This window comes from Theropithecus gelada, chromosome 13 (assembly GCF_003255815.1).
Source record: "Theropithecus gelada isolate Dixy chromosome 13, Tgel_1.0, whole genome shotgun sequence".
NCBI lineage: Eukaryota > Metazoa > Chordata > Mammalia > Primates > Cercopithecidae > Theropithecus > Theropithecus gelada.
Genome location: NC_037681.1, coordinates 64,144,181 through 64,171,856, shown reverse-complemented (window position 1 = coordinate 64,171,856; position 27,676 = coordinate 64,144,181). Strand labels below are relative to the sequence as shown.

Here is a 27,676-nt window from a genome sequence, read left to right as displayed (position 1 = left end):
TTTTAATAGAGCCTTTACATTTTTACATATTATAGTCAAATTTGTCTTCTTTTCATCTTTATAGCTTTTGCCTTGGGCATCATACTTAAAAACACCCTTTCCTATCCCCAGGATCATATAAATATTCAATATATATATGCTCTGACATCCCATTTTCAGCGATCATGGGCTCATGCCCATAGTTGCCCGGGACATTGCTATACACAGGAGGTTCCTACCTTAGTGAGCAATCCCTTCACGGTGGGTTTGCCCTCAGGCTGCAGGGAAAGTGGGTTGGCAGCTTGTACTCGAAGGACATTCTGTAACACTTTAATCCACTCTTCCAATATATTGGGAGAATCTGCAGTCAGATAGTATGTGTGTTTTTCAGTGGTCAACTAGAATGCAACGAGAAAGGTATAGGAAAGAAAATTGTGAAGATTTAGGATTGTTAGCATTTCCTTGTTCATTATTCAAACGTCATCACTTAAGACATGGAAGCAAACATGCTAAACCTCAAGTCCCAGGTTCTAAATAAATGACTCCATAGCATTTAGAACATTTTAACCACTTTGTGAGAATTACAGCAATTAAATTTTTGTGGAAATAATTTTGTTACTCCAGTTTACTTAATTTTGGGGTTATGATTTTATATCTTGTTTATTTGTCACATTTTCCCTTCCTCGCTTAAATGTGCTACAGGTTCCTACTTTTTTTTTTTTTTTTTTGAGACGGAGTCTCTCTCTGTCGCCCAGGCTGGAGTGCAGTGGCATAAGCTCGGCTCACTGCAAGCTCCGCCTCCAGGGTTCACACCATTCTCCTGCCTCAGTTTCTCAAGTAGCTGGGACTACAGGTGCCCGCCACCATGCCCAGATAATTTTTTTGAATTTTTGGTAGAGATGGGGTTTCACCATGTTAGCTAGGATGGTCTTGATCTCCTGACCTTGTGATCCACCCGCCTCAGCCTCCTGAAGTGCTGAGATTACAGGTGTGAGCCACCATCCCCGGCCAGGTTCCTACTTATTGAAATGAGGAGCAGAATGATTAAAGACTATAATAAAATAACACATTTTTTAGCAACTAAACAAGAGCTTTCTTAATACAAATGAAGAAATCAACTATAAGTAAAATAAGATCTTGCATATAAGAAGAGAAATTCTTGGAACTAACATGTGATTAGATATTATGAACTCAGAATTTTCCAGTCTCAAATTAGCCACATTACAAATTTTCCAAATATTTCAGAAGCTTACAAATGATTCCTAACTGCTATGACCAAAGCCAAATCTTTCCTTGATTCTCCTTTCTAAATTTTTGAGGGGTTTTCAGGTACAATTCATTGGAAACATTGATAATGTACCTTTCTGGCAAAGTTGTCTTCCACCCTCCAAACAAGCAATATAAGAAAATAATAGTTATTGAAGACATTTCAGAAATAAAGTGTCTGAATTTAAATTACACATACTGGAATATCTCAACAGCCTGTGTTTTAAATTTAACAGATTTCTGGCAAGACTGGCCTTACGTGTGAGTAAAATGGGCAGCAGCTACCCCTACATTGTGACTTGCTTGGCAGTACAGTCCCTCTGCTCACCAATATATTTCCCACTTAGGTGTTATGGCATCTGAAGTTCATATAAGAACTATCATTTTCAGATTCTATATTAAAATACAAACATTCTTGAATTTCATAGTACGTTATATAACTAACATCTTATTGAGAATTCATTTACCAGATAACCCTTCCTTAAAATAGCTTCACAGTTTGATAGCTGAAAATACCTAGGAGATTAAATATGAGGAAAGAAGAGTATAAAGGAAGAAAGGTAAAGTGTGGTGAGAGTCACCCAATACAAACCTAACTTACATTATAGTTTTAACAAAAATCCTTGGAGTTTCACATACTTTCCAGGCATCAAAGTGAATAAAGAAACATTGAATTATCCAATCTCCTTTCCATTAGGTTGGATAATTGAGAATCGAGTTTGGCATGATACAAAAAAAAAAAAAAGTTAAGTACCTGAACTGTTTGTTTGTTATCTCCTCTTAAAATACTACAGGATGCACTAAGTTCAATATGGCCCTGGGGTTTTCTAATTACATCACTCTGTATGAAAGAGAAAAACAAATGGAAAGTGATTAACTTTAACAGTAAAAATAAGAAATGCTTTGTATCATTACTTGCATTATGGGAAGGAAATCAACCAGGCGTCTGATTTATAGTTTGAGGAATTACGTTCTAAACAGAAAACATTTTTCACTTACCGGAGATTTGTAGTAAAGTAATTCACCACCTTTAAGCACAAACCACCTCCGCTTCCAAGACTTGACTTTACCACTCATTTTTAATAAATAACCAGATTTTTCCAGTGGTTCCTAATTTTTAAAAGATAGAAAAAAGCATTTTCAGTTTCCTTTTGGAGGCTCAAACTGGCTCATTACTTTTTAAAAATCATATTCAATATTTACATTTTTCCCATTATCACTGGAAGATGAGCAAGTTTTTGGGAGCTTCTGCTCTGGCTGTGAGTACTCCATGTCTGTGGAGTAAGCATCAGGAGGAATAGCATAATCACTTTCAGAAGCCACAGAGGACAGAGACACACCTAAGAGAACAAAGAAAGAAATCAAGTCAGTATTTAATACTGGGGAGGGCCAAACACCGGCTCTGAGTGTTCCTACAGAATGCAATTATTCCTAAACCATAAGCCTCCCTAGACTAGATTTATTCTCATTCCTTTGGCCATAAATAACTTTTTTTTTTCTTTTTTTGAGACAGAGTCTCACTCTATTGCCAGGCTGGAGTGCACTGGCACAATCTCGGCTCACTGCAACCTCCGCCTCCTGGGTTCAAGTGATTCTCCCGCCTCAGCCTCCCAAGTAGCTGGGGCTACAGGTGCGCGCCACCACACCCAGCCAATTTTTGTATTTTTAGTAGAGATGGGGTTTCACCATATTGGCCAGGATGGTCTTGATCTCTTGACCTCATAATTTGCCTGCCTTGGCTTCCCAACATGAATAACTTTTAAAGCAGAAAACAGAACTAAGGGGTAGGGACTGTCACATAAATCTCTAAGGAAGTGAAAGAAACAGGAATCATATTTTGGTATGATTACAATCACAGCTATTTTACATATATAAAATATATGCAAGAGTCTACTCATGTATCTTTTATTAAAAATTAAAAATATGTGTATTTACACATTGATATATAGGCAAACAAATGTTGAATCTTAATTTATCGAGATTTTCACAATCACATTTTAAATTTCTTAACTTCTATAATCACTTTTAAAGTAACTTCACATTTAAAAAAAACACAATTCAGTAGTATTTTTTCATTCAAGTTTCATAAACTACTAAGCAGTTTACAGATTTTTTAAATCTTTCATAAAAGAGAAGCAATAAGATTGAAAGATATAAACAATTTCTTTCACTTGCCAGCGGCTATAACATGAAATTCAATGGATCATTTATACAATAATTCATTTGCCTTTACAGAAAACGACTTGGGAGTTGCAAGCCACATTTCGTAGGTCACTACAATTGGAGATTTAGAATATATTAAATAAAATCGAGGACTTAGGTAATTATTTATAAAAGTATCCAGCAATTTTTCAAAATATATATTAACATTTAACAGACATATTAGAACAATGTCACTCTTGTGACACTACTTTTTATTTGACTCAGACAAGTAACAGTTGCTCTATCTTTATTTTTCATAGAATAAACAAAAATTTAGACCTATAGGGACCTCACAGATTGTCATGGCTAATGCCCTAAGGAGACTAAAGCCCAGAGATTAAAGGATTTGTCCAAAGTCAAAGAGTTAGGCAGGGGCAATGTTGGAACACAAATCTCAGGCTCCCAGGACCAGGGCCAGTGTGCCAGGCACTGTCCTAGATGCTAGGGATAGAGCAAACAACAAAAATATTGGCTCTCGTGGAACAGATTCTAGTGGAAGGAGACCACTGACAAACAGGCAGTAGGTGCTATGGAACAATAACAACAGCAGACTAAAGGGAATAAAAAGATCTGGCAACAGAAGAAAGACAAAGGGCTGCAATTTGAGTGATGTGGTCAGGGTGGACCTCACTGAGAAGGCAGCGTTTGCTGACGGAGGTGAGGGAGTCAGCTATACAGACATCTAGGGGAAGAACACCAGCTGGAGGAAACAGCAGTGCCAAGGTCCTGAAATGCAAGCATGCCTGTCATGTCCCAGAATAGCAAGAGGGCCAGTGAGGCTGGAGCTGAGTACACAGAAGAAAGGAGATGAGGTCAAGTACATGACCGAATCCTTATATCCATTGTGAGGAGCCACTGCAGTGTTTCCAGCAAAAGTGTGACATAACCTGATTCTGGCCATAGAGGGGCAAGTTGAGAGCAAGAAGACCAGTGGAAGCTCAAAATGTGAATCCTAGGAAGGCTGAGCAGCTCCAGTTGAAGTCGAGGGGACTGGAAGTACCCAGAGGTTCCACGGAACACAGTTTGAAAACCAACAGACACACCATGCTGCATTAAGGGCTTTTCATAAAATACAGATGTCATTTAGTGGAGGTAGATCTCTCTGTAACCGCTACCCACACACAGAATCCACTAAAAATCATAGACATATCCCAAGTAAAGCTTTGGTTGTTCTTCACTTTAACATCAGATTAATTGACAAATTTTAAGGTATATTTTCTGCCAGTTAGCAATGTAACAAATTTAGCTGAAATACGTCTATTTCACAAATTATCCAAAATGCCAAGAGAGAAACCTCATTTTGGCCAATTATCTCACTTTATTCCAACAATAAAGTGATCTCCCTCTCACAGACAATAAAAGGCTAAAAAAAAAAAAAGACTATATAATTTATTTGAAATCACAGAAAATTAAGAAGAGAATTAGGACTGTAAACATATCAGTCATAGGCTAAAGTTCTTTTCACTAGGGTCTGAAGCAAGTTCTTTAATTTAAAAAATATCCTGTTATGGAGATAAAATTCCCAATTAATATTCAGAACAATCTGGAGTTGCCTCATATGCCCGTGATTTTCTCTCACCTCGTTTCATGGCTCTGGGGCTGCCTGGCCCACTCCTACTGCGTGAGTCTGACTCTGACGTCCGAGAGCTGGATCTGGAGCTGTCTTCTTCCTCTGACCCAGATGAGTCATCCAGGAAAGGGCTGCTACTTATTTGGGTCGCCTTCTAAAGAAAAGCGGAACAACCTCCCTGTATTCATCCCTAATGTTACCACTCATCCAAGAAAAGGCTGCTAGTTATTAGGGTCGCCTCCTAAAGAAAAGCGGAACAACCTCCCTGTATCAATCTCTAAGGTTATCACTCTTTTTAGATAACAGAAAGTTTTACAGGAAGAAGTCATAGGATATGATTTTTTTTTTTAGACAGAGTCTTGCTCTTGTCACCCAGGCTGGAGTGCAATGGCACAACCTTGGTTCACTGCAACCTCCGCCTCCTAGGTTCAAGCGATTCTCTTGCCTCAGCCTCCTGAGTAGCTGGGATTACAGGTGTCTATCATGACGCCCGGCTAATTTTTATATTTTTAGTAGAGATGGGGTTTTGCCATGTTGGCCAGGCTGGTCTCGAACTCCTGACCTTGTGATGCGCCCGCCTCGGCTTCCCAAAGTGCTGGAATTACAGGCGTGAGCTACTGCGCCTGGCTAGCATATGATTTTTAAAAGGAATTCGGGAATGTATTTTGCTGTTATCAAACTCATGTTGCTAAACCCTGAATTCTAATTAGCAATTATAAAAGATTTCTGGAAATATAAGGTTGTCAATACCTGACAATCCTTCTTTTAATTAATACTGCAAGCAAGCAAGGGGTGCCCTGGCATTGATACAAAGATCTGCCTAAATTAGGAGTTTTCATTTACATTATTAATAATATGTCTCCTTTAAACAATTCATGGCCATGGGAAGGTGGGGGAATCAATTACACGGGACACAGTAAAAACTGGCTCAGACCTCTAATATTCTGATAAGTGTCTTCTCCAGACTTTTCCATTGCTTCTTTTTTATGATATGTTAATGTGAACTTGTAAAACTCTCTATAAAGGGAGAGCCTGTGTAAAATGTTAAGAATGGAACCTGGAGCTTGAATTAACAATTTCCTTGATCCAGCATGAAGAGAAGCACATGTTTTAACAATAACAATAATGAGTTACCCCCTTCAAAGTTGTATACACTGGGGTGGTCATGTTCTTGTATATCAGAGACGTATAAAGCCCTGATGTGGTATAGGAAAGGGCTGCAACAGAATCTGAAACAGAAAAACAGGAAACAACATTTTAAAAAAATCTAATTAGCACATTGGTCTTTTTCTTATGAATACAAATTAGTATAATTTCCATTTAAAGAGAAATTGGGTTAATACATGATTACTAACTGTATAGTCTACTTTATAGATAATGGCATTTACAGGTTTATTTATACACTTTTTTACATGGTTCATTATTTCCTCATGTGTGCTGGTTCCCCAACTAGACTGTAAGCTCTTTGAGAGCAAGAACCATAGCTTTTATTTCCTTGGAATCTCCATGCATGCTTTGCTCAGGCTGGGCAGAACTAAGTATAGGCAACTGCTTACCAACCAATTCAGTGAGGAGTACATAGGAAGATATTCTCTGACTATTCATAACCCTGTTACCAGCATGGTATCAAAACCACTGTTCTGGTGCGGCATGGTGGCTCACACCTGTAATCCCAGGACTTTGGGAGGTCAAGGCGGTGGATCGCTTGAGCCCAGGAGTTTGAGGCCAACCTGGGCAACATGGCAAAACCCTGTTTCTACTAAAAATAAAAATTAGCCGAACATGGTGGCATACACCTGTAATTTCAGTTACTTGGGAGGCTGAGGCACAAGAATTGCTTGAACCCAGGAAGGGGAGGTTGCAGTGAGCCGAGATCATGCCACTGCACTCCAGTCTGGGCGACAGAGCGAGACTTGGTCTTGAACAAAAACAAAAACCAAAACCACTGTTCTTAAGCCTTTGTCAGGTAAATCTGATGCTGAAATATTGGAATATAATTTCCAAGCTGAGTGTAGTGGCTCACACCTGTAATCCTAGCACCATGAGAGGCTGAGGCAGGAGGATTGCTTAAGGCCAGGAGTTTGAGACCAGTCCGGGCAACACAGTGAGACCCCCATCTCCACAAAAAAATCTTAAAAAGTATCAAGGCATGGTGGCGTGCACCTGTCGTCCTAACTAACCAGGAGGCTGAGGCAGGAGGATCTCTTGAGCCCAGGAGTTCAAGGCTGTAGTGAGCTGTGATCACACCACTCCACTCCCACCTGGGTGACAGAGTAAAACGCTGCCTCAAAAAAAAAAAAAAACAACAATTTCCTGAATGGAAAGAACTGCAGATAGCTGAACAGGAACTGAATATCAATAGTTACCTCTAACATATGAATTAGTGGTGGGATAGGGAGGAGGTAGTAAAAATAACCACAGGGAAATTTCTTTTTATTCCAGACAGTTCTTGTTGATTGGTTTTATTTTTTATAATGAGCATGCATTGTTTCAATAAGAATTTTTTGGAAGAAATAAAGAAAGGGGAAATGTGTTTTAAATCCTGGCAAAAAAGGACATAGAAGGCTATATTTTTACCATTTTAAACAGCTGAAATGCCACAGTTTCTCTGATTTAGTCTCTCTCAGGTAAAAAAAATACACATCAGAGTTGAGTGTATTTGAGTCCCTACACTAAGACGAATTTCAATTTTAAAAGACAAATCAGCAACCCTAGAAATCATTTTTTGAAAGTTTACACAACTCTTTACTCCAATGAATTTAGACATTTAGGAAGTTCTTAGCAAATGAAATAGCAATACAAATCACTTTTCTAAACTTTTCTTATTGTGGTAAAAACACAGAATATAAAATATACCATCTTAATCTTTTTTTTTTTTTTTTTTTTTTTGAGACACAGTCTTGCTTTGTCGCCCAGGCTGGAGTGCAGTGGCACTATCTCTGCTCACTGCAAGCTCCACCTCCCGGGTTCACGCCATTCTCCTGCCTCAGTCTCCCGAGTAGCTGGGACTATAGGTGCCCGCCACCATGCCTGGCTAATTTTTTAGTATTTTTAGTAGAGATGGGATTTCACTGTGTTAGCCAAGATGGTCTTGACCTCCTGATCTCATGATCTGCCTGCCTCAGCCTCCCAAAGTGCTGGGATTACAGGCATGAGCCACCATGCCTGGCCCATCTTAATCATTTTGAAGTGTACAGTTCAGTAATGTTAAGTGTATTCACACTGTTGTAAAACAGACCTATAGAACTTTCTCATTTTGCAAATCTGAAACACTATACCCAGTAAACAATAAATTCGCTTCTCCACGCACACCCTGCCCCTGGTAACCACCATTCTACTTTCTGTTTCTATGAATTTGACCCTTTAAATACCTCCTTTAGGTGGAATCACACAGTATTTCTCTTTTTGTGACTGTACCATGTATTTGTATTATACTATCCCTCAGCACAAAGTCCTCAAGGTTCATCCAGGTGGCAGCATGCGAAAGCACTTACTTTTATTAACATTCTCCATATTGAAGGCCTCAGACATTCGAATACCTGATTTGGCTACAGCATAAATTCTGCTTTCCTAGTGTAAAAGAGAGAGTTTGAACAGGGTATTTAAAGCCAAAAAAAAAAAAAGATTATGTTCAATACACATGTTTTTCATTTGTTCTTCATTTAAGATTCACTAGAGTACAGCATTATTATAAAACCATCATCGGTGCCAACTAAAATATGCCATTGTGAATAGTACTGCAGAGATTTTTCTCCATCTGTTAATTATTCCATTATTTATCTTTTTCCCACATTTTTGTTTTATAAATTCTTTTGAAGACGTGAGAAAAAGTAAGAGAAAGCTTTTTCACAATCACTGACTACACATAAACACCACCTTTAATATCCTTAGCATTCTAGAATATGGTTGGCGGTGGGGAGAAAAACCTTGAATGGCTATAACATTAAGCTAGAAACCACTCCCAATAATTGATTACACATAAACACCACTTTTAATATTCTACTGTTCTGGAACATGGTTAAACAAAGAAAGGAAAAGCGTGAAGTCAGAAGTCATACACAGAGTAGCATTAAATGCTATCACCTTCCTATATCAATGTACATTTCACTCAAGTAGAAGCGATATCTAAAGTCAAACAAGAAATGAATATGAGAATTGCAATGGAATTTATATTATCTTGTTCCAAAAGTAGAATTTTGTTTTCTCTTCTCTTCTGAGAAATCTCTGAAACAGGTACTGGACAGGTTATTAGCCCTGCCCCCTTGAGAAAAGGGACCACAGGCGGTTCCTAATGCATATAGCAACATGTCCTGAATTTTGTAATGGGTCTAACTCGGACACAGTTGACCGTCCAGGAAATAGTGGGCAACTAAGGCCATCCTCTTCAGCACAGCCATTGACCTAAGAGGTAACTGGCATGAAATCTCTGACTATCAGGGACATTTTAGATTGAAAAATGTCTGGCTGAATGAATCAGATGCAGTTTCTTTGAGCGTGAGATACACACACACAGAGACAGCAACAGAAAGACATATAACAATAAGGCAGTAAGCAGGAGACGGGAGGCAGTCTGAAGCCCTAGGAGAGTGGGGGAAAGTAGTTAGTAGTGGAATTCAAGAGAGGGGACTGGAGGCCTGGGAGGACAAGCTGACTCACTGGGAACAGGGGCAATGGATGTCACTTGTTTCTGGCAGAGGTACTGCTGACTCATCACAAGTTGTCCCTCTAGAGTGACTATTGTAATTTGCATGGTATTCTAGTTCAATAAGGATAGGCTATGCCTTAAAATAAACTCTTAGAAATTCTTAAAACAAACATATTTATTGAGGTAACTAGAATACATCTCTTTTCCTTGAAACCTGAAAATACCTAACAAACACAGAAATAAAATCTTAGACTTGGCCAGTCTGCTGGAAGGCTTTTGAAAAGCAATACTTCTTTTTCAGGACTGAATAGTTTCAGGAGAGTAAGAGAAGACAAAGTGGAAAAAAAAAAAAAAGTAGTAGAATGGGTTGCCAAATAAAACGAACTTAAAAGCCTAATCTAAATCTCTGAAAATCTCAACATCATAAGATAGGCAAGATTTCAATTTCTCACTGCCTAAAGTATAACATAATTGGAATTCCAGAGATTCACATGCCATTAACTTCCCCTTTCCTGTGCTATCCAAAATTTAGTAATAAACTACAGAAGGTTTCATGTGGATATTGAAATAAAATGTCCTCTTGAAAGCAAATAAGAACACATATATCTTAAGGTCTGAATTTATATTAGAAAAACATGTCTGCCCTAATTTGCTTAAAACTGCATCAGTCACAAAATAAAAAGATATAATAATAAAAGAACATGACTCCAAAAACCAAAAAAGTCTTGCAACCCAGATGTTTCTCTGGAGGTCAAAGGTTAAACTATGCCAGTATGTGAAGAAAAACTTAAATCTATAAAACAGATGATTTCAGGCCAGGTGCAGTGGCTCACGCCTGTAATCCCATTATTTGGGAGGCTGAGGTGGGTGGATCACCTGGAGTCAGAAGTTCAAGACCAGCCTGGCCAACATGGTGAAACCCCATCTCTACTAAAAATACAAATAAATCAGCCGGGTGTGGTGGCAAACACCTGTAGTTCCAGCTATTTGGGAGGCTAAGGCAGGAGAATTGCCTGAACCTGGGAGGCAGAGGTTACAGTGAGCTGAGATGGTGCCATTGCACTCCAGCCTGTGAGACAAGAGTGAAACTCCACCTCAAAAAATAAATAAATAAATAAATAAATAATTAAAATTAAAATCAAACACATCATTTCATTTTATTTCAAATATAGGATTTTTTTTTTTAGTCTAGCAATGTTATCCTACTAATAGTCAATGTTTCAATGGAAGAAGATTTGATCTATACCAGGTCTGTAGAAAGATGCTTTGGAAACCAATGGCTATATAAGCTCAAAAAGGAAATTAAATGTATCTTAAAGCCAATCAAATAAATGACTAAGTTCAAAAACTGATGACTAACAAGAGTTAAGTGTCCCGGTTCAGAATTCACCCAAAATATCACAGTTAGGGGGAACCCTTCTTTCCTACCCCCAACGTTTTCTTCCACATGGAGGAACCTCCAGTAATTGAACACTGCTGATCCCTCTCTACCTATTCACTTTCCCCTCCCCAAGAGGAAGAGTGGCTTAATGTGATTGGTAAGCTGAGAGGGAGAAACTGGGCATGCAGAGCCTGGCAGCTTCCTCTCCCCTTTCTCTTGAGAAATAGCTGCCTGCAGAAAACAACCATCTGTTCTGTTTTTCAAGGTGGTAAGTTTTAGAGGGACACGGCTTCACTGGCAGAATCCTGCGGTGGTCCAGGGCTTCCTGGGAATGGGTGAATCTTTGGTTCAGTATTAGAAAGCTCATTTGCCCACTAATTCTCTAAAATTAGTTTTATCAGTAAATAAGGTAATATCTTGATCTCCCATCTGTCTTGTCATTATCTTATTTCTCAATTGATTCAGAACTCAGTGAGGGAAGAGAAGAAAATGTAGTCTAAAAACTGGAAAATGTCAGAACAAAGCTGGATTTGAAAGGAAACAAGAAAAGACAAAGTAAAACTTGAAAATGAGTATGGACACTTTGGGAGGCCGAGGCAGGAGAAACACTTGAGGTCAGGAGGTCAAGATCAGCCTGGCCAACATGGCGAAACCCTGTCTTTACTAAAAATACAAAAACTAGCCAGGCGTGGTAGCGCATGCCTGTAGTCTCAGCTACTCAGGAGGCTGAGGCAGGAGAATCACTTGAACCCGGGAGGTGGAGGTTGCAGTGAGCTGAGATCGCGCCACTGCACTCCAGCTTGGGCAACAGAGCGAGACTCCTTCTCAAAAAAAAAAAAAAAAAAAGAAAGAAAGAAAGAAAAACGAGTGTTGAGAAAAAAACTACTGTGTATGTGCTACGTGCAGCGATATAATTACCCAAGAAGGAAAACGGTGCAGGGGAGGAGTTGGAGGTTTGCTGCACGCCGCCTTCTTTGCTGAGTCACAGTTTTCCTGGTCATCTGAATTTGGAGAGTCCAAGGAGTCATAGGAAAATAATCCATCATCACAACTCATGTCCATATTCTCTAAAACTTCTGCACTGTCACCATCAACTAGATCAAGATCAGTTTCCTGAGGTCTCAGTGGTCGTATCATGCTTATAGCATTTCTATTTGTACCACACATCCTGTCGGAGCTTAACTGTGGCTGGCTTAAGTGCCTTTTGGCGAGTGCTACACTTATACTGAAAACATTAGGAATCCTTAACTTTGGGGGTGGCAGGTGTGATGAAGGCACTAATTGTGTTCCTTTTCCAGAGAGTGAGTTAGGATGCTTTGGCATTAAAGCTGGGGTCAAAATAGGGCTTGGGGTGTTGGCCTCACTCGATGAAGATGAATAATCAAGTCTCTGAGATTGAAATTTTTTATTCAGTTCATCCGAGGAACTATCTTGCTCCTTTTTACTCGATTCAGAATTTCCCTTTCCGAGAGGACTATTTAGAGCTTTCCACTGTGCCTCCTGCTGCCAAGAATATAGCTTCTTGTGTTCTGGTCTCTTTATGCCAAAAGTCTCTTCCTCAAATATAGAGCTGCTGTCATCAGATGCTGTAAGATACATTTCACTTCCCATCCTGCTACACTGGACCCCTTCCTCAGATGTGTGACTGGAGAGGGTGGATGTACATCTGGACTTGGATCTTCCTTTGTTCCCGTCTTCCTCATCAGAACTCCAGTCACTCACTGGAGCCCCAGAATTCTGGGAGACACCACCCTCTGTGGCAAAGCTTGTTCTTGTTTTCCGATTCTGTTCCGAGCCACAAGGGGTTTGATGCAATGTTCTCTGGCCTCTGTTGTTTTCTAGAACTTGGTTATCAACAGACTTTTCTGGAATTTCCATTTCTAGAAAAGGATACATCATATCAGCATGCTGCCTTTAAGAATATATCTGTACATTTAGCTTTATGTAGCTACACTGTAGAAATTGACACTGTAGAAATTAGCTGGGTGCAGTGGTGTGTACCTGTAGTACAGGTACTACACCACTGAGGCTGAGGCAGGATGATTGCTTGAGCCCAGGAGCTGAAGGCTGCAGTGAACTATGATCAGCCACTGCACTCCAGCCTAGGTGACAGAGCAAGACCCTGCCTCTACTTTTTTATTAAAGGAATAAACCAAAAATTTCGTATAAATCATTTACATTATCCTGTGTTAGTCTTACATCTTTTTTTAACACAAGTTTTTGAAAACTATAAGCTTTATATAAAACTCAGAGCCCTAACATGTCAATATAATAGTTTCCAAATTGGTTTTTACAAAAAAAACATGTTGGGGGAAAAAAAACTGAAAGAGTCCAAAGAGAGATAATACAAGAAGCAAAATGTGAAACAGGGCAACTTTGACTATCAAAGAAAGCAATCACCAAAAAAATGAACAGCATGAATTCTATTTTAGAAGCAAAGAAAATGACACCTTCTTTCAACTAAATATTTAAATTATAATAAAGTAAATTTAAGCATAATAAATACAAAGCTATAGTTTAAGAAACAAACCTTGCACCAAACTTTGATACATTGAGTTATGTAAAATCGTGAAGAAAATTAAACACAGAAAAGCCTTCCTTGCTCTACTTTTGGTTTAATCGTAACTACAAAATGTGTTTTTATAATAAGAATCACACTTTTTAAAAATATCTTTAGATACGGCTTATTTTTATGGACAACATAATTAACAGAATGAACCAATGGCTTCATAAACAAGGAATTAAACTTTTAGACTGAAGTGTAGAAAAGAAACTTTGAAAACATGAAAACATAGACAGGACCTTCATAATTAAGGAACTAGAGGCTGAACAAATAAACTCTAAAATTTGGTATTAGGCAGTTTGTTAAATCTGCAAATGAGCAAGAGCATCAGTACAGGCAACCTCAGCTGTACTTGACTGTTAGAAAAAGGGAAGGAAATGAAAATGGCTTCTCCAAAGGGGGGAAAAAAGGTGCAAGTAGGCCGGGTGCAGTGGCTCACACCTGTAAATCCAGCACTTTGGGAGGCCAGGACTGGCAGACTGCTTGAGCCCAGGAGTTCAAGGCCAGCCTGGGTAATATGGTGAAACCCCGTCTCTACAAAAAATACAAAAATTAACTGGGCATGGTGGCATGTGTCTGTAGTCCCGGCTACTAGGGATGCTGAGGTGGGAGGATCGCTTGAGTCCGGGAGGTCAAGGCTGCAGTGAGCTGTGATCATGCCACTACACTCCAGCCTGGGAGACACAGTGAGATCCTGTCTAAAAAAAAAAAAAAAGAGAGAGAGAAGAGAAGAGCAAAGTAAGTAATGGCATGAAAGCAAGGAGCAAAGGAGCCTTCTGATTGGAAAATGTATCATTTTCAGAATTTCATAACCAAGCATAGAGACAACTTTTACCATTATACTTTTTCTCTTCTGGGGGAAGGAACTTGGAGTTGAAAGTAGAGAGGATGAAAACTCAGGTCTCTCTAAAATATCTGGGGAAAGTCAACAAAAGAGATTGTGCTAGAGGTGGCAAAGCCAACAGCTGCAACGAAGCAAAATTTAGAGAGATTTTTTTCTTTTTTTTTTGATAGACGTGCTTTAGACGAAAAGAAGAAGAGTAGAAATCTGTATACAGGACCAGGGTTTAAATATCTAGGAAAACATTTTCCTCTTTGAAGGATTAAAGGAAAACCAAAGCAGTTATTAATCTATCCTCTAGGGTTTTTTCTTTATAAGTTTGCTACGCCAATGTTTAATTTCATGTGTAATATTAGGTAATGTACTATATTTTAAATAAATAATGAATAGGAAATTCACAGTTCTAATCTGAAACTCTGCTAAAACAAGTACAGCATCTTGTAGGCGGGACTGTAAACTTTTTAATTTTAAATACCCCCCTTCCACCTACAGCAGGAAAAAAATATTAAGAAGGAAAAATCAGTTTCTCCTATGCGTCACTGGCAAAGGCTCTCAGAAAACACAAAGTAATTAGATACACAAAGTTAAATGCTGTATTTCTCTTTAGAAACATTCTGATAAAATATCAAATTGTCAGAAAAAAATAAGGAAAATTAAGCTGTATTTGGATTAATCTTAGCAAATGATTTTTCCTTTTTAAAGAAATGCCAAAATCAATTCCTGTAGTCCATAAATACCTTCCATGTCTTTTCCTTCAGTGAACTCAGGTTCTTTCGATGATATCTTGCTCATTTCCTCAGATTTTACTACTTGAGGAGGACTCCTTGCTCGAGATAAAAAGCACCCAAAGGTCAAACTGCTCAGGCGCTGGCCTTCCGAAAGCTTTAGTGTAGAGACAGTGGACGACTTCTTTCCTTGAACTTCTACAACGTCATTAATCAAAATTAAGATTTGAATTTTTTATGGAAGTTTGTTACACACAGAACCAAGGCATATAAAAACTTGAACAAATCACTCTTTCTGCCAGAAAAAAAGCCTAAAGGTCATCTTTACTGATGTACAATAACATGGAACCTTCAATGACAAGTATCACATCCCAATGTTTAAATTCTGTTTTATATATTTTGAATGTTCAAAATATTTTTAACTGGAGAAAGAAAAATATCTAATCCCTTTAAGAGTAGTTAGTTCTAAGCAACAACAAAACACAAACAGATTATAAATAACTAGAGAGCTCTAGCTTCCTGCAGAGTCAAGTATTGACAAATACCAGTTCAGCGTTGGTAAAATGTGCACAGTATGCCACTGTGAAGAAAAAGAAACTGAGGTCCTGGTTGCTGAAACAACCAAAGGAACCTTGGATCATCCTTGGGGCAAACCAACCCATGATAACTGTAATGACTTCTGCTTATCTTAGTTTTCAGTCATGAGAAAAAAGCAGATGGGGAGGTTTGGTCTATGGTAACCACAATATAAAGAGCTTTAATCACTTCTTTGGAAAAAAAAATAAAAGAGGAGATGGGTAAAGAATTTAGATAGCTAGTGAAGTGATTAGGTCAGCACCTAATCACGAATTTAATTCATCTCTTGGACTTTATTATTATCTATTTATTTTTGAGACAGGGTCTCTCTTTGTTGCTCAGGCTGGAGTACAGTGACATGATCATGGCTTACTGCAGCCCCAAACTCCCGGGCTCAAGTGATCTTCCCACCTCACCTCCCGAACAAGTCCCCACGTAGCTGAGAGTATAGGTGTGTGCCACCATGGCCAGCTAATTAAAAAAATTTTTTTGTAGCAATGGGGTCTCACTATATTGCCCAGGCTGGTCTCAAACTCCTGGCCTCAAGCAGTCCTCTCACCTTGGCCTCCCAAAATGCTGGGATTACAGGAGTGAACCACTGCACCCGGCCCAGTGACCCAGTCAAAAGTTATAAATAATTTTGGAGATACATGTTTTTTAAAATAGACCAATCTCACCACTGATATTCTTGAGTTTATCAGCAGATTATCAATTGATTCTCCCAATTGACTGGATTCAAACCCTCATCTAGAAGATCCATATGGGGAAAGGATTAGAACACTGGTGATCCATGAACGAACTGAGTTGTGACATTTGCATGCAAGTAACCACCAGCTCAGGCATCTAAGAACACACAGAAGTGCCTCAGAGCTGCCCTCAAATAATGCCAAGTTCAGTAATGTGTTCGGCATGTGTGATGCCAAGAAGCCTCCTCCAAAGTCTTCAATGCAGCTACAAATGTATGATATTTGTGACTCTCCTAATCCCCATTAAAAGGTCTATTTTTTTTTTTTTTTTTTTTTGCTGTTTTAATTTTGTACTTCTTTTTTTTTTTTTTAATTTATTTATTATTATTATACTTTAAGTTGTAGGGTACATGTGCATAACGTGCAGGTTTGTTACATATGTATACTTGTGCCATGTTGGTCTGCTGCACCCATCAACTCGTCATTTACATCAGGTATAACTCCCAATGCAATCCCTCCCCCATCCCCCTCCCCCCTCCCCATGATAGGCCCCGGTGAAAGGTCTATTCTCTAAGGCCAAAATTCAAGTCTTCTTGAACTTTTGGAGTACATATCTCTCTGATACGACTACCTCTAACTCACTATCTTGTGTGGTAAAGTCCCCTATATTCTTTCAAGAAAACAGGGATATATAGCACTACATCACTTAGAAGGAGCAAAATGTCCTCACCATTAGAGATTAGTACCCATCATCCATGATGTCTGACCTCCCAGGCTAATGTCACTATACAGTACTTTTAGCAAGGTGGACTCTCTGGAACTTAGTGTGGTCTAAAAAGCGTAGCGATGGAAGGCCTTTTAGAATAGAGAGGGGCGAAATTAGTATTTGGTCATGTTTTTCTGATCTGTGTAGTGACCACTTTGGTAGACATCATCAATTCCATCTCTTTTTTGCCTTCCGCTTTCAGGCCCAACATTCGCTTGGTGTTCTGGTTTGTTTAGAAATTCTCTTTCATTTTATGACAACAGCTTCTTGGATGATATCCATAATTGCATCTTTAAAACATCAAAAAAAGTAAAAGCCTATATAGTCAAATAAATCCAACTAAGCTATCTTAGTAAAGTATTTGTACCTTGTAGTTTCGACTGCATTGTTCTTATCTCTTCAGTTTGGTTTTGGTTGATCAAACGAAGATTCTGATTCTCCAGTTCCAGCTAAAAGAACATAATGGTATTCTTTTCACAAAGAGATAACATTATAAAAATGTACTAATAAATTATAATATTAGAAAATGTTAATATTTAGTTTCTCTACATGTGTAAGCAAAATACAAAGGAAATGATAAACAAATATCAGATTAATTTATCAGAATAGGCTATCAACCTAGATAATTATGGTATCAATATTTACATTTTTAGAACTAAGAGTTTTAAATGTTTTCACCCCTTACGCCTTTTCCACTGTAAAATTATTTTAAAGGAAACAATTTCAGCTTTAAACTGCCATAAAAATGAAAATGTGTGCTTCTCAGCTACCAAATACATTAATTTTATGAGATATAGACATATGTCCTATTATTATTTGAAATTAATCAGAACTAAAATTAACTTATCAGAATAAAGTTATTTACAGTTTATTATACATCATCATGAGTCTATTAATATGTTTAATTTTAAAAATACACTGGATATTAAAACGAAAGCTACCTATATCTCAAGTTTATCAAAAGACAACAGTATCACCAACCAATCAAAATTTTTTGTTTTACTCAGAGTAATCATATATTCTGATGATGTATCAACTCAAAAGAAGTAAAAGGTAAAGAAAAGGAAAACATATAGCAATAAATACCTCATTTAATTTAACTGTTACCCATTCTTTGATCTTAGCTGCTTTCTCTTCTATTATTTTAGCTTCTTGTATTCTTACTTGTTTCTGAAATAACAATAGCAATTTGTTTAGTTCAAACACAAATGCAATGGTCTGGAAATGTTATACCATAAATATACAAGGCAAATCCACTTAAAACTTGTTTCCAAGTTACTATATCTACTTTCAAATTACCAAATAAATTTTTAAAAGAAAAAATTATTCAGTAGATACAAAAAGAAACCACAAAGCCATATGCACGTATTACTAGTTTTAGCAACCGCTATTCTCTTTCTCTGAAAGATCATACACTGAAGTCAATCCACTGAATTTATCAACAAAATAAGCCATTTTCTGGAAATGTTCTAGGATTTAGAGCAGTAGCACAGGGGTCAACCACGTTGGGGAGAAGAGAATAAGACTCTCCTTCGGGGCATGGCTTTTTTCTCCCCCTCAAATACTAGCTTTCAAAGATCCAAGAAAAATAAACATAGTGAAATTCTAGCTCTCATTTACCAGCCTTAAAATCTGGCTATGGTCACAAAACTACTGAGAATGTGACTACCAAATAAATCACAATAGGCAGGGTCTAGGGGTGGTAGAAAGCTGAAAACCACTGACCTAAAGAAACACTGGTCTTTATCAAGAAATGGGGGAAAAAAATGCTGAAAATAAACAACACATTTAACAAAACGATTTCATAGTGGTCATATTTAAATGATGTTAAGTGACCATTAAGTACATAACCCCAAAGCAATTTTTTCCTAATACATTATTATTATTATTATTATTATTTTTTTTTTTTTTTTTTTGAGATGGAGTCTCACTCTCTCGCCCAGGCTGGAGTGCAGTGGCTTGACCTCGGCTCACTGCAAGTTCCGCCTCCCAGGTTCATGCCATTCTTCTGCCTCAGTCTCCCAAGTAGCTGGGACTACAGGTGCCCGCCACCACGCCCGGTTAATTTTTTGTATTTTTAGTAGAGACGGGGTTTCACCGTGTTAGCCAGGATGGTCTTATCTCCTGACCTCGTGATCCGCCCACCTCGGCCTCCCAAAGTGCTGGGATTACAGGCATGAGTAGTACATTTTTTAAACTAGATTACTTGATTCCAATAAAGTGGTTCAAAAATGGTATACACGTTTCTAAGCAGAAGGATTGGCGTCAAATATAAATATTTAAAATGTAATGTTCTATGAACATTTCCAACACTCTAACAGTCTGAAGCAAAGATTGGTTGCAAACAATTTACAGACATACCTGCTGATAACCAAATGCTCCCAACTTAAATACTACATTTAAACTCTAACGTTTGGCCGGGCATGGTGGCTGGCGCCTATAATCCCAGCAGGTTGGGAGGCTGAGGTGGGCGGATCATCTGAGGTCAGGAGTTCAAGACCAGACTGGCCAACATGGCAAAACCCTGTCTCTATTGAAAAACAAAATACAAAAATTAGCTGGGCATTGTAGTGTATACCCGTAGACCCAGCTACTCAGGAGGTTGAGGCACAAGAATCGCTTGAACCTGGCGGCGGGGGGGTTGCGGAGGTTGCAGTGAGGTTGCAGTGAGCTGAGATCAAGCCGCTGCACTCCAGCTTGGTTGACAGAGCGAGACTCTATCTGAAATAAATAAATAAACTCAAATGTTTGAATATTAAGGAGCATTCTCACATCCAAAAAGTGTTAGATCTTGCCTGGAATCACTCTGAACTTAAAGGAATGCCATTTTACTTGCACCTTTCACCAATAAATGTGATGCAATCCTATGGGTTGACCGAATAAGCAAGATTCCTCCCCAAATATAGAAATTTAGGCTCTCTCTTTTTAATCTTTGTGATTATGCACAAATGAGTGCACACACTTAGAACTCTTTATCAAATTCTTCCTAACCTGCTCTTCAAGTTGCAATTCCAAGTTTTGAATGATGTCATCTTTTTCCTGTATTAGCGACTCCAGATCTTGACATTTATTATATAATCTTGTCTCTGATTCACTGGTTTGAATATTAGCTGCTTTTAATTTATCTTCCATAACTTGTACCTAAATTCAAAGGATAAAATATTAAAATTGTGTGTGTACTTAGGTTATCACAGTATTAAACCTAGAATTTTACCTTAATATTATGTAGATTCCTAAAAGACTTCAAAAAGGAAAACATTAAACAGCAAGGTTTAATGTGTTTAATGATTATAAAGTCTGAAGCCTATTTCACCAAGTGGTGTTACCTTTGAGGTACATACAAACATAAGAAATTCTCAGAATATTGCTATCATATAAAGTAATGTACATGTTTCCTAGAGCAATGACAATAAGCAAAGTGTTATATGAGTATAGAAACAGAAAGTTTCCAGCCCTCATTTTTTCATATTTTAAACAAAGTATAAATTAAGAAAGATGAGTGGTGAGATGAGACCCAGACTGGATGGCCTGGTATAATAATGTATTATGGGAAAAAACTTGAACTTAGGTGAAAAAGAAGCATATACACTATGGAAAGGGGCGTGGGGGAAGAAGCTTAAAGCCCCAAATGATGGAATCATAAAAAATAAAAATGTATTAGAATCTAGATATAGGTAGGACTCACTGAGGGCTTCTTGATTCATTCATTTAACAAATATTCAGGGAAAACCTGCCAAGTGCCCGACTTATTCCAGGCACTGAGAAAGCATCAGTGAATAAACTAGACCCCCACATCTCTGCCTGCATAGAAATTACATTCTAGACCTGGCACAGTGGCTCACACCCGTAATCCCAGCACTTTGGGAGGCCGAGGCAGGCAGACAGTTTGAGTCCAGGGGCTTGAGAAATTACATTTTAGTGGGTGAGAGAGATCACAAATATAATAAATGTTTTAAAAAAAGAAGAGTACATTACATTACTCAGGTGATAATGATAGAGGCAGGAGGCAGACAAATGCCTAGGCAGATGGGGCAGGTCCCCAGTGAAATATCCAACCTTCAAGCTGGAAACAGTCCGGGGTAAATCCTTGAACCAGACTGAGAACCTGCCTTCCTGTTTGGCGCACTTTCTTTTGATTGATCCCCATCCTCCACCTATTTTACATATACCTATCCTTTCCTAATTGGTTTTCTACACTATCATGCCCACTTTTGAGTAATGTCTTTACTTTAACCGTTTTTGCATACTCGCAAGCCAGTCAGTACGCACTCCCTATTCTGAGCCCATAAAAAGCCCCAGGCTCAGCCATATTGGGAACTCTCCTGCTTCGGGTAGGGGGACCACCCCCACCCCTGTCCCCTCTGCACTAAAAGCTGCTCCTCACTCAATGAAACTTCCTGCCTTGCTCATTCTTTGAGTGTCCATGCGACTACTTCTTCCTGGTCATGAGACAAGAACCCAGATCCAGCTAAGCTAAGAGGCAAAAAATCCTGCCTCTTAGGGTAAAAAATAAGGGTAGTGGGAAAAAAATAGAACAGGGTAAAAGAGACTGAGTGTGTGGCTGGAGGTTGAGTGGTGCTGCAAGTTTAATATCTAAGATAGATTGGCCCTGCTTGGATCTTCTGCAAAACACATCCAGGCATATAAAATCTCAGAAAGGCATATCTGCGTATTGTGTTTGCCAACCTACATGGATTATATAAGTCTATTCAACTCATAGTAAAGTTTAGATTTTCCTATCAACACCTTTTAGTTCTCACTTTTCTCTCCTTTAGTTCTCACTTTGACTCACAAACTTGATCCTTGATTGTAGATGGTTGAGTTGATTGGATGCCTCAGCAGAAACTTCACAAGGAGATCCAAGTAAGAGATGTTTGAGATGTTAATGGTAGTATGAAGGAAAATAAAACATTGGGGACTGTATACAGTATTAAAACTTTCATTCTATATACTCCAAATAGGTAAGAATATAATTTTAGCAATGTTTCAGATTATACAGGCAAAGAGAAAAAAATAATGTGAAAGCATTTGAGAAATTAAAGATGACAGTTAAGATGAAAATCTGAAATTATTAAAAACACTTCTGAAAAGTCACAAGGAATCCTTACTTAAAGCTAAAAAATATTTGACTAATGAGGATTTTCTCCTGAAAGGTATAAAGATTAGTTTGGATTTCTTTTTTTAACCATGAATGCCAGGTTTCCTTTTTTTAACCATGAATGCAGTGGGTTCACTGCATAAATGTAAACCAACTCGGATGCCAAAACTGTTCTATTTAAATACCAACCACATGGCTGGAAACTAGGAAAATAAAAGCAGATTAAAAAAAAGAAGAAGAAGAAGGAAAAAAAAATGTATTCCACTATCCAAATGATAATTTAAGCTACCTTAGATTCTAAGTAATATAGTGGGCTTTCTGCATGAGCTGAAGGACAAAGATCTGTATCAAGGACAAAGGTCTGCATCAGAGATGATGTCATGCAAAACCACCCGAGCAGGACAGAGAGCTGGACAGTAATCTTAAGATGGTATAGCCAGTTGCACATATGGCATTCTGAAGCTGAGGAAGCAGGGAGAGAAGAGCAGAACCCAAGTCCAAAATGGTAGTTCTCCTCTGGGCACAGATTAATAGAAGTAAACTTCAAGAAAAACAAAAGTAACTGAGTAAGAATAAAAATAAATGCGACCAGACCTACATCTAGTGTCCCTTTATTAAGTTAAAGCAAGCCACCCTACGGACATTGGGTAGCCACATAAAATAGTCCTATTATTGCTTAGGAAAGGTCTATAGTCCTGGAAAACTATGGTTTGGAACTATTCTTTTACCCTGAATAACACATTCAATTTGGAAGTTGTTATTACATGAATGAATGCTACAGAGCTCCTTGGATGCATCCTTGCCGTCTGAAGCTCTTTAGTTCGACCATTACTTTTAGACAAACAACTTTCCTAGGCAAGAAAAATATTGGCAAAAGGGGCAAAATCTCTTAGAGAGAGAGACCACAAAGTAGTTACAAGCAACCTACTTACCAACTGGTCCTATTAAGACCAAGTTCTGTAGACAGGATTCAGCCTTCCTTGGTAATTAATATGAATAAGAGGTCTACAGAAAAGCTAAGAGGTCCACAGAAAAGCCAAGATGCCTTTTAAAACATCGCACCACAACCATATGGAAAACAGGTCACTTGTTTTTCCATTCATTTTACCAGAACCATTTAAGAATTTTAACTATTCAGAGACTGGCCAATAACAAACACCTGTGAATTCAAATTGGTTGTTAAATAAACTCTCACAAATGTGTATACAAGGATAGCCTCCAGTGTGGAATGCTTTGGGTTTTTAGGCTACTTTGCTTCTTTACTTCTAGGAGAGCCTCTGGTTGTATCCACCCACCTCAGCGCACTCCTCACCTACTTCCCCCAAACATTCTTGATCCCAAGGTCCCTAAATTCCTGTTCAGCAAAGGGTTAACTCAGTAGACTTGGGGTGCACAGATCCTCCACATTCCAAAGAAAGGACTGGTCCTTCACTGGCTCTTGGGAGACAACATCTGATGCCCTGGAATATCTTGACTGTTCAGGCTGCCCTTGTATTAATACAGTTGAGATCTTGGGCCATACCACATAGTTTATGTTAATTGTGTGACTTATGGTAAATGCCTGTTTTTTTGTTCGCCTGGGGTCCTGGGCCAAAATGTATCAGTTTGACCACTGGGTGGGCTGGAGACTGACTAAGAACAGTCAAGTGGATATTTCAGGCCTACATTACCGACCTCTAATCAAAATCCAGGACACCAAGGCTTGAGTAAGCTTATTTGTTGGCAATATTTCATACATTTTGTCACACATTGATGGAAGGATTAAGTGCATCCCTGTGCAACTCCACAGCAGAAAGACAACTGGAAGCTCATATCTGATTTCTCCAGGACACCACTCTATGTGCCCTTTTCCTTTGTTGATTTTAATCTGTATCTTTTCACTGTAATAAATGGTGACCGTGAGCAAAACAGCTTTTCTGGGTCCCATGAGTCATTATAGCAAATCACAGAACCCAAGAGTACTGTTGGGGATCCCAGTACAGCTTCCAGTGCTATTTCCCATAGGAGAAAGCAGGAGCTGCAAATATTACTCCCATTGTAATTATCCATATCGCTATTTCCTTCTTCCCACTTCTAACCTTATTCCTGTCCACTATACATAATCGAGATGTGACTGTATTTTTGAGAGGGAATTGAAAGTTTCTATTTCTATATATAAATTGCTATGGCATGACAAAGATTCCTGATTGTTTCCAAACAGAATGACAAAATAGATTGTTTGGAGTATTTTAAATCCCAGACTACTTTCCAGTTACTTAAAATTTACTTGTTGATTTGTTTAGATTGTTTAAATTCAAACAATAAAAACTTCCTTATAGATTCTAGATATTAGACCATTGTTGGATGCATAGTTTGTGAATATTTTCTCCCATTCTGTAGGCTATATGTTTACTCTGTTGATAGTTTCTTTTGCTGTGCAGAAGCTATGGGCAAAGGACATGAACAGACACTTCTCAAAAGAAGATACAGGCTGGGTGTGGTGGCTCATGCTTATAGTCCCAACACTTTGGCAGGCCAAGGAGGAAGGACAGCTTGAGCCCAGGAGTTTGAGACCAGCCTGGGCAACACAGTGAGAATGCATCTCTACAAAAAATTTCTAAAATATTAGCTGAGTGTAGTGGCACATGCCTGTGGTCCCCGCTACTCAAAAGGCTGAAGTGGGAGGATCACTTGAGCCTGGGAGGTCAAGGCTGCAAGTGAGCCATGATCATGCCGCTGCACTCCAGCCTGGGCAACAGAGAAAGACCCTGTCTCGAAAAAAATACTTAAATAAAAAAAAAGAAGACATACAAGCAACCAAGAAACATAAGAAAAAATGCTCATCATTGCTAATCATCAGAGAAATGCAGTTCAAAACCATAATGAGATACCATTTCACACCAGTCAAAATGGCTATTATTAAAAAATTAAAAAATAACAGATGCCGGCAATGCTGTGGCGAAATGGGAACACTTATACACTGTCGGTGGGAATGTAAATTAGTTCAGCCGCTATAAAAAGCAGTTGGAGGTTTCTCAAAGAAAGAGAAGTACCATTTGACCCAGCAATTCAGTTACTGGGTATATAGTCAAAGGAAAATAAATTGTTCTACCAAAAAAGACACATGCACTTCTATGTTTATCACAGTGCAATTCACAATAGCAAAGACATGGAATCAACCAAGGTGCCCATCAATGGTGGGTTAGATAAAGAAAATGTGGTATATATACACCAGGGAATACTACACTGCCATACAAAAGAATGAGATCATGTCCTTTGTAGCAACATGGATGCAACTGGAGGTCATTATCCTAAGAGAATTAATGCAGGAACTGAAAACCAAATACCACATGCTCTCACTTATAAGTGGGAGCTAAACATTAAACACCCAAGGGCATAAAGATTGGAACAACAGACACTGAGGACTATGAGACAGGGAGCAAGAGATGGGGACATGGGCTGAAAAACTATTGGGACTATGTTCACTGCCTGGGTGATGAAATCATCCATATCCCAAACCTCAGCATCACGCAATATAATCATGTAACAAACCTGCACATGTACCCTCTGAGTCTAAAATAACAGTTAAAATTATTTTAAAATGTGTATATATATATAAATGTGTGTATATATATACACACACATTTAAAAATGTATATACATATACATTCTCATATATATATATGAGAATGGGGGACATGGCCAGATATAAGGCTGCAAATAAGGAGAGGGACACACAGATCTTTGCATGTCATGCTACACTACTTGGATGGGATCTCATAAGAAAGGGAAGGCCACATGTTTATAAAATTTTTTTAAAACCTTCTTAGAAAACTTGAACTCAAGAATATGTCAAAATTTACTGACATGTTATCAAGGAAATCAGCAAGTTGATTACAATTTTTATATGTTTACTGCAAATTAATTAATCATTCGAATCACATTTACAACACAATTATTTTGGCATAGTACTCCATGATTACAAAGTAGGATTTTTCTTGCAGAAGTTGAAAATCAAGATCATTAAATAATTTGCTTTCTATGTAATGAAGGTTGGGCCTCATATAGCAAAGTATTGCAATGTAATATCCATTACAAGGTCATGGATATTAGAATGACTGAGCAGCATGGATTTATTAAGAGTCAAAAATGACTTCAGGCTGGGCATGGTGGCTCATGCCTGTAATTCCAACACTTGGAGAGGCCAAGGCAGGCGGATCACCTGAGGTCAGGAGTTTGAGACCAGCCTGAACAACATGGTGAAACGCCATCTAGACTATAAACACAAAAATTAGCCAGGCATCGTGGCATGCGCTTGTAATCCCAGTTACTCCGGAGGCAGAGGCAGGAGAAATTCTTGAACCCAAGAGGCAGAGGTTGCGGTGAGCCAAGATCACGCCACTGCACTCCAGCCTGGGTGACAGAGTGAGACTCAGTCTCAATAATGATAATAATAATCATCATAATAATACTAAGAACTAACTTTACAGTAAGGCAAGATTAGCGCATATGTTAGAATGGTCAGAGGCAACTTTAAATGCTGCCACCATGCCTGAATCACACACAGGCAAGAGATCAAGCCCCAAAGGATAAAATAAAAACACACATACTTTTATAGGGCGATAATCTACCCTTCTTTGGTTAGCATAAATAAATGTAATATATTAAGGTATTCACCTAATCAGATACTTGGGAATGAATCCTATATGTCAGTATTTTCCAAATATGCTCTTTGCTGCTTTTCTATCTCACAGGAGTACTCATAAGTAGAACTGGGTTGATTTGATCATATTGCTTTCAAAACTTGTGAACAACAACAAGGATACACTAGGGCCAGGTGTGGTGGCTCATGCCAGTAATCCCAGCACTTTGGGAGGCTGAGGCTGGAGGACTGCTTGAGCTGATGAGTTCGAAACTACACTGGGCAATATGGTGAGACACCATCTCAACAACAACAACAAAAAAAGGTTAAAAAAAAAATTAAATGGATGTGGTGGCACATGCCTGCAGTCCTAGCTACTCCAGAGGCTGGGGTGGGAGGATTGCTTGAGCACAGGAAACAGAAGTTGCAGTGAACTGAGATCGCACCACTGTACTCCAGCCTGGCTGACAGAGCAAGACCCTGTCTCAAAAGACAAACAAACAAAAAAAAGATGTACTAGAACATTAAGTATAAAGATTACCAAGATTTATTTGGCAATAAAATATTTATCTGTGACTTTTTTCTGCAGACAATTTAGTTAATTGTTACAGAAGTGAAGTGATGCCATTCATTGATAAACAAAGAGAAAAATGTACAAAGCTAAACTATAGAGTTGACCTGGTTTTAGCTGAGTACTGCTTTTAGTGGCAAAACATTCCTTTTTGGTTAAGATAAATACAGTTGTTTGAGTCTTAGG

General features: G+C 38.4%; 1 protein-coding gene across 1 annotated transcript in view; it reads right to left on the bottom strand.

Annotated features, from left to right (window-relative positions):
- The window catches only part of PLEKHH2 (pleckstrin homology, MyTH4 and FERM domain containing H2), a 114,279-nt gene that overhangs the window by 55,040 nt on the left and 31,563 nt on the right, over nucleotides 1–27,676 (bottom strand). The window contains exons 3-14 of the mRNA XM_025354654.1: nucleotides 20,192–20,341; nucleotides 18,287–18,370; nucleotides 17,568–17,649; nucleotides 15,185–15,370; nucleotides 11,962–12,923; nucleotides 8,512–8,587; nucleotides 6,152–6,246; nucleotides 5,027–5,171; nucleotides 2,449–2,585; nucleotides 2,245–2,355; nucleotides 2,000–2,086; nucleotides 219–377 (exon numbers count right to left, since the gene is read on the bottom strand). Of these exons, the coding sequence (XP_025210439.1) occupies nucleotides 219–377; nucleotides 2,000–2,086; nucleotides 2,245–2,355; nucleotides 2,449–2,585; nucleotides 5,027–5,171; nucleotides 6,152–6,246; nucleotides 8,512–8,587; nucleotides 11,962–12,923; nucleotides 15,185–15,370; nucleotides 17,568–17,649; nucleotides 18,287–18,370; nucleotides 20,192–20,341 (2,274 nt within the window). The remainder of the gene's footprint in view (nucleotides 1–218; nucleotides 378–1,999; nucleotides 2,087–2,244; nucleotides 2,356–2,448; nucleotides 2,586–5,026; nucleotides 5,172–6,151; nucleotides 6,247–8,511; nucleotides 8,588–11,961; nucleotides 12,924–15,184; nucleotides 15,371–17,567; nucleotides 17,650–18,286; nucleotides 18,371–20,191; nucleotides 20,342–27,676) is intronic.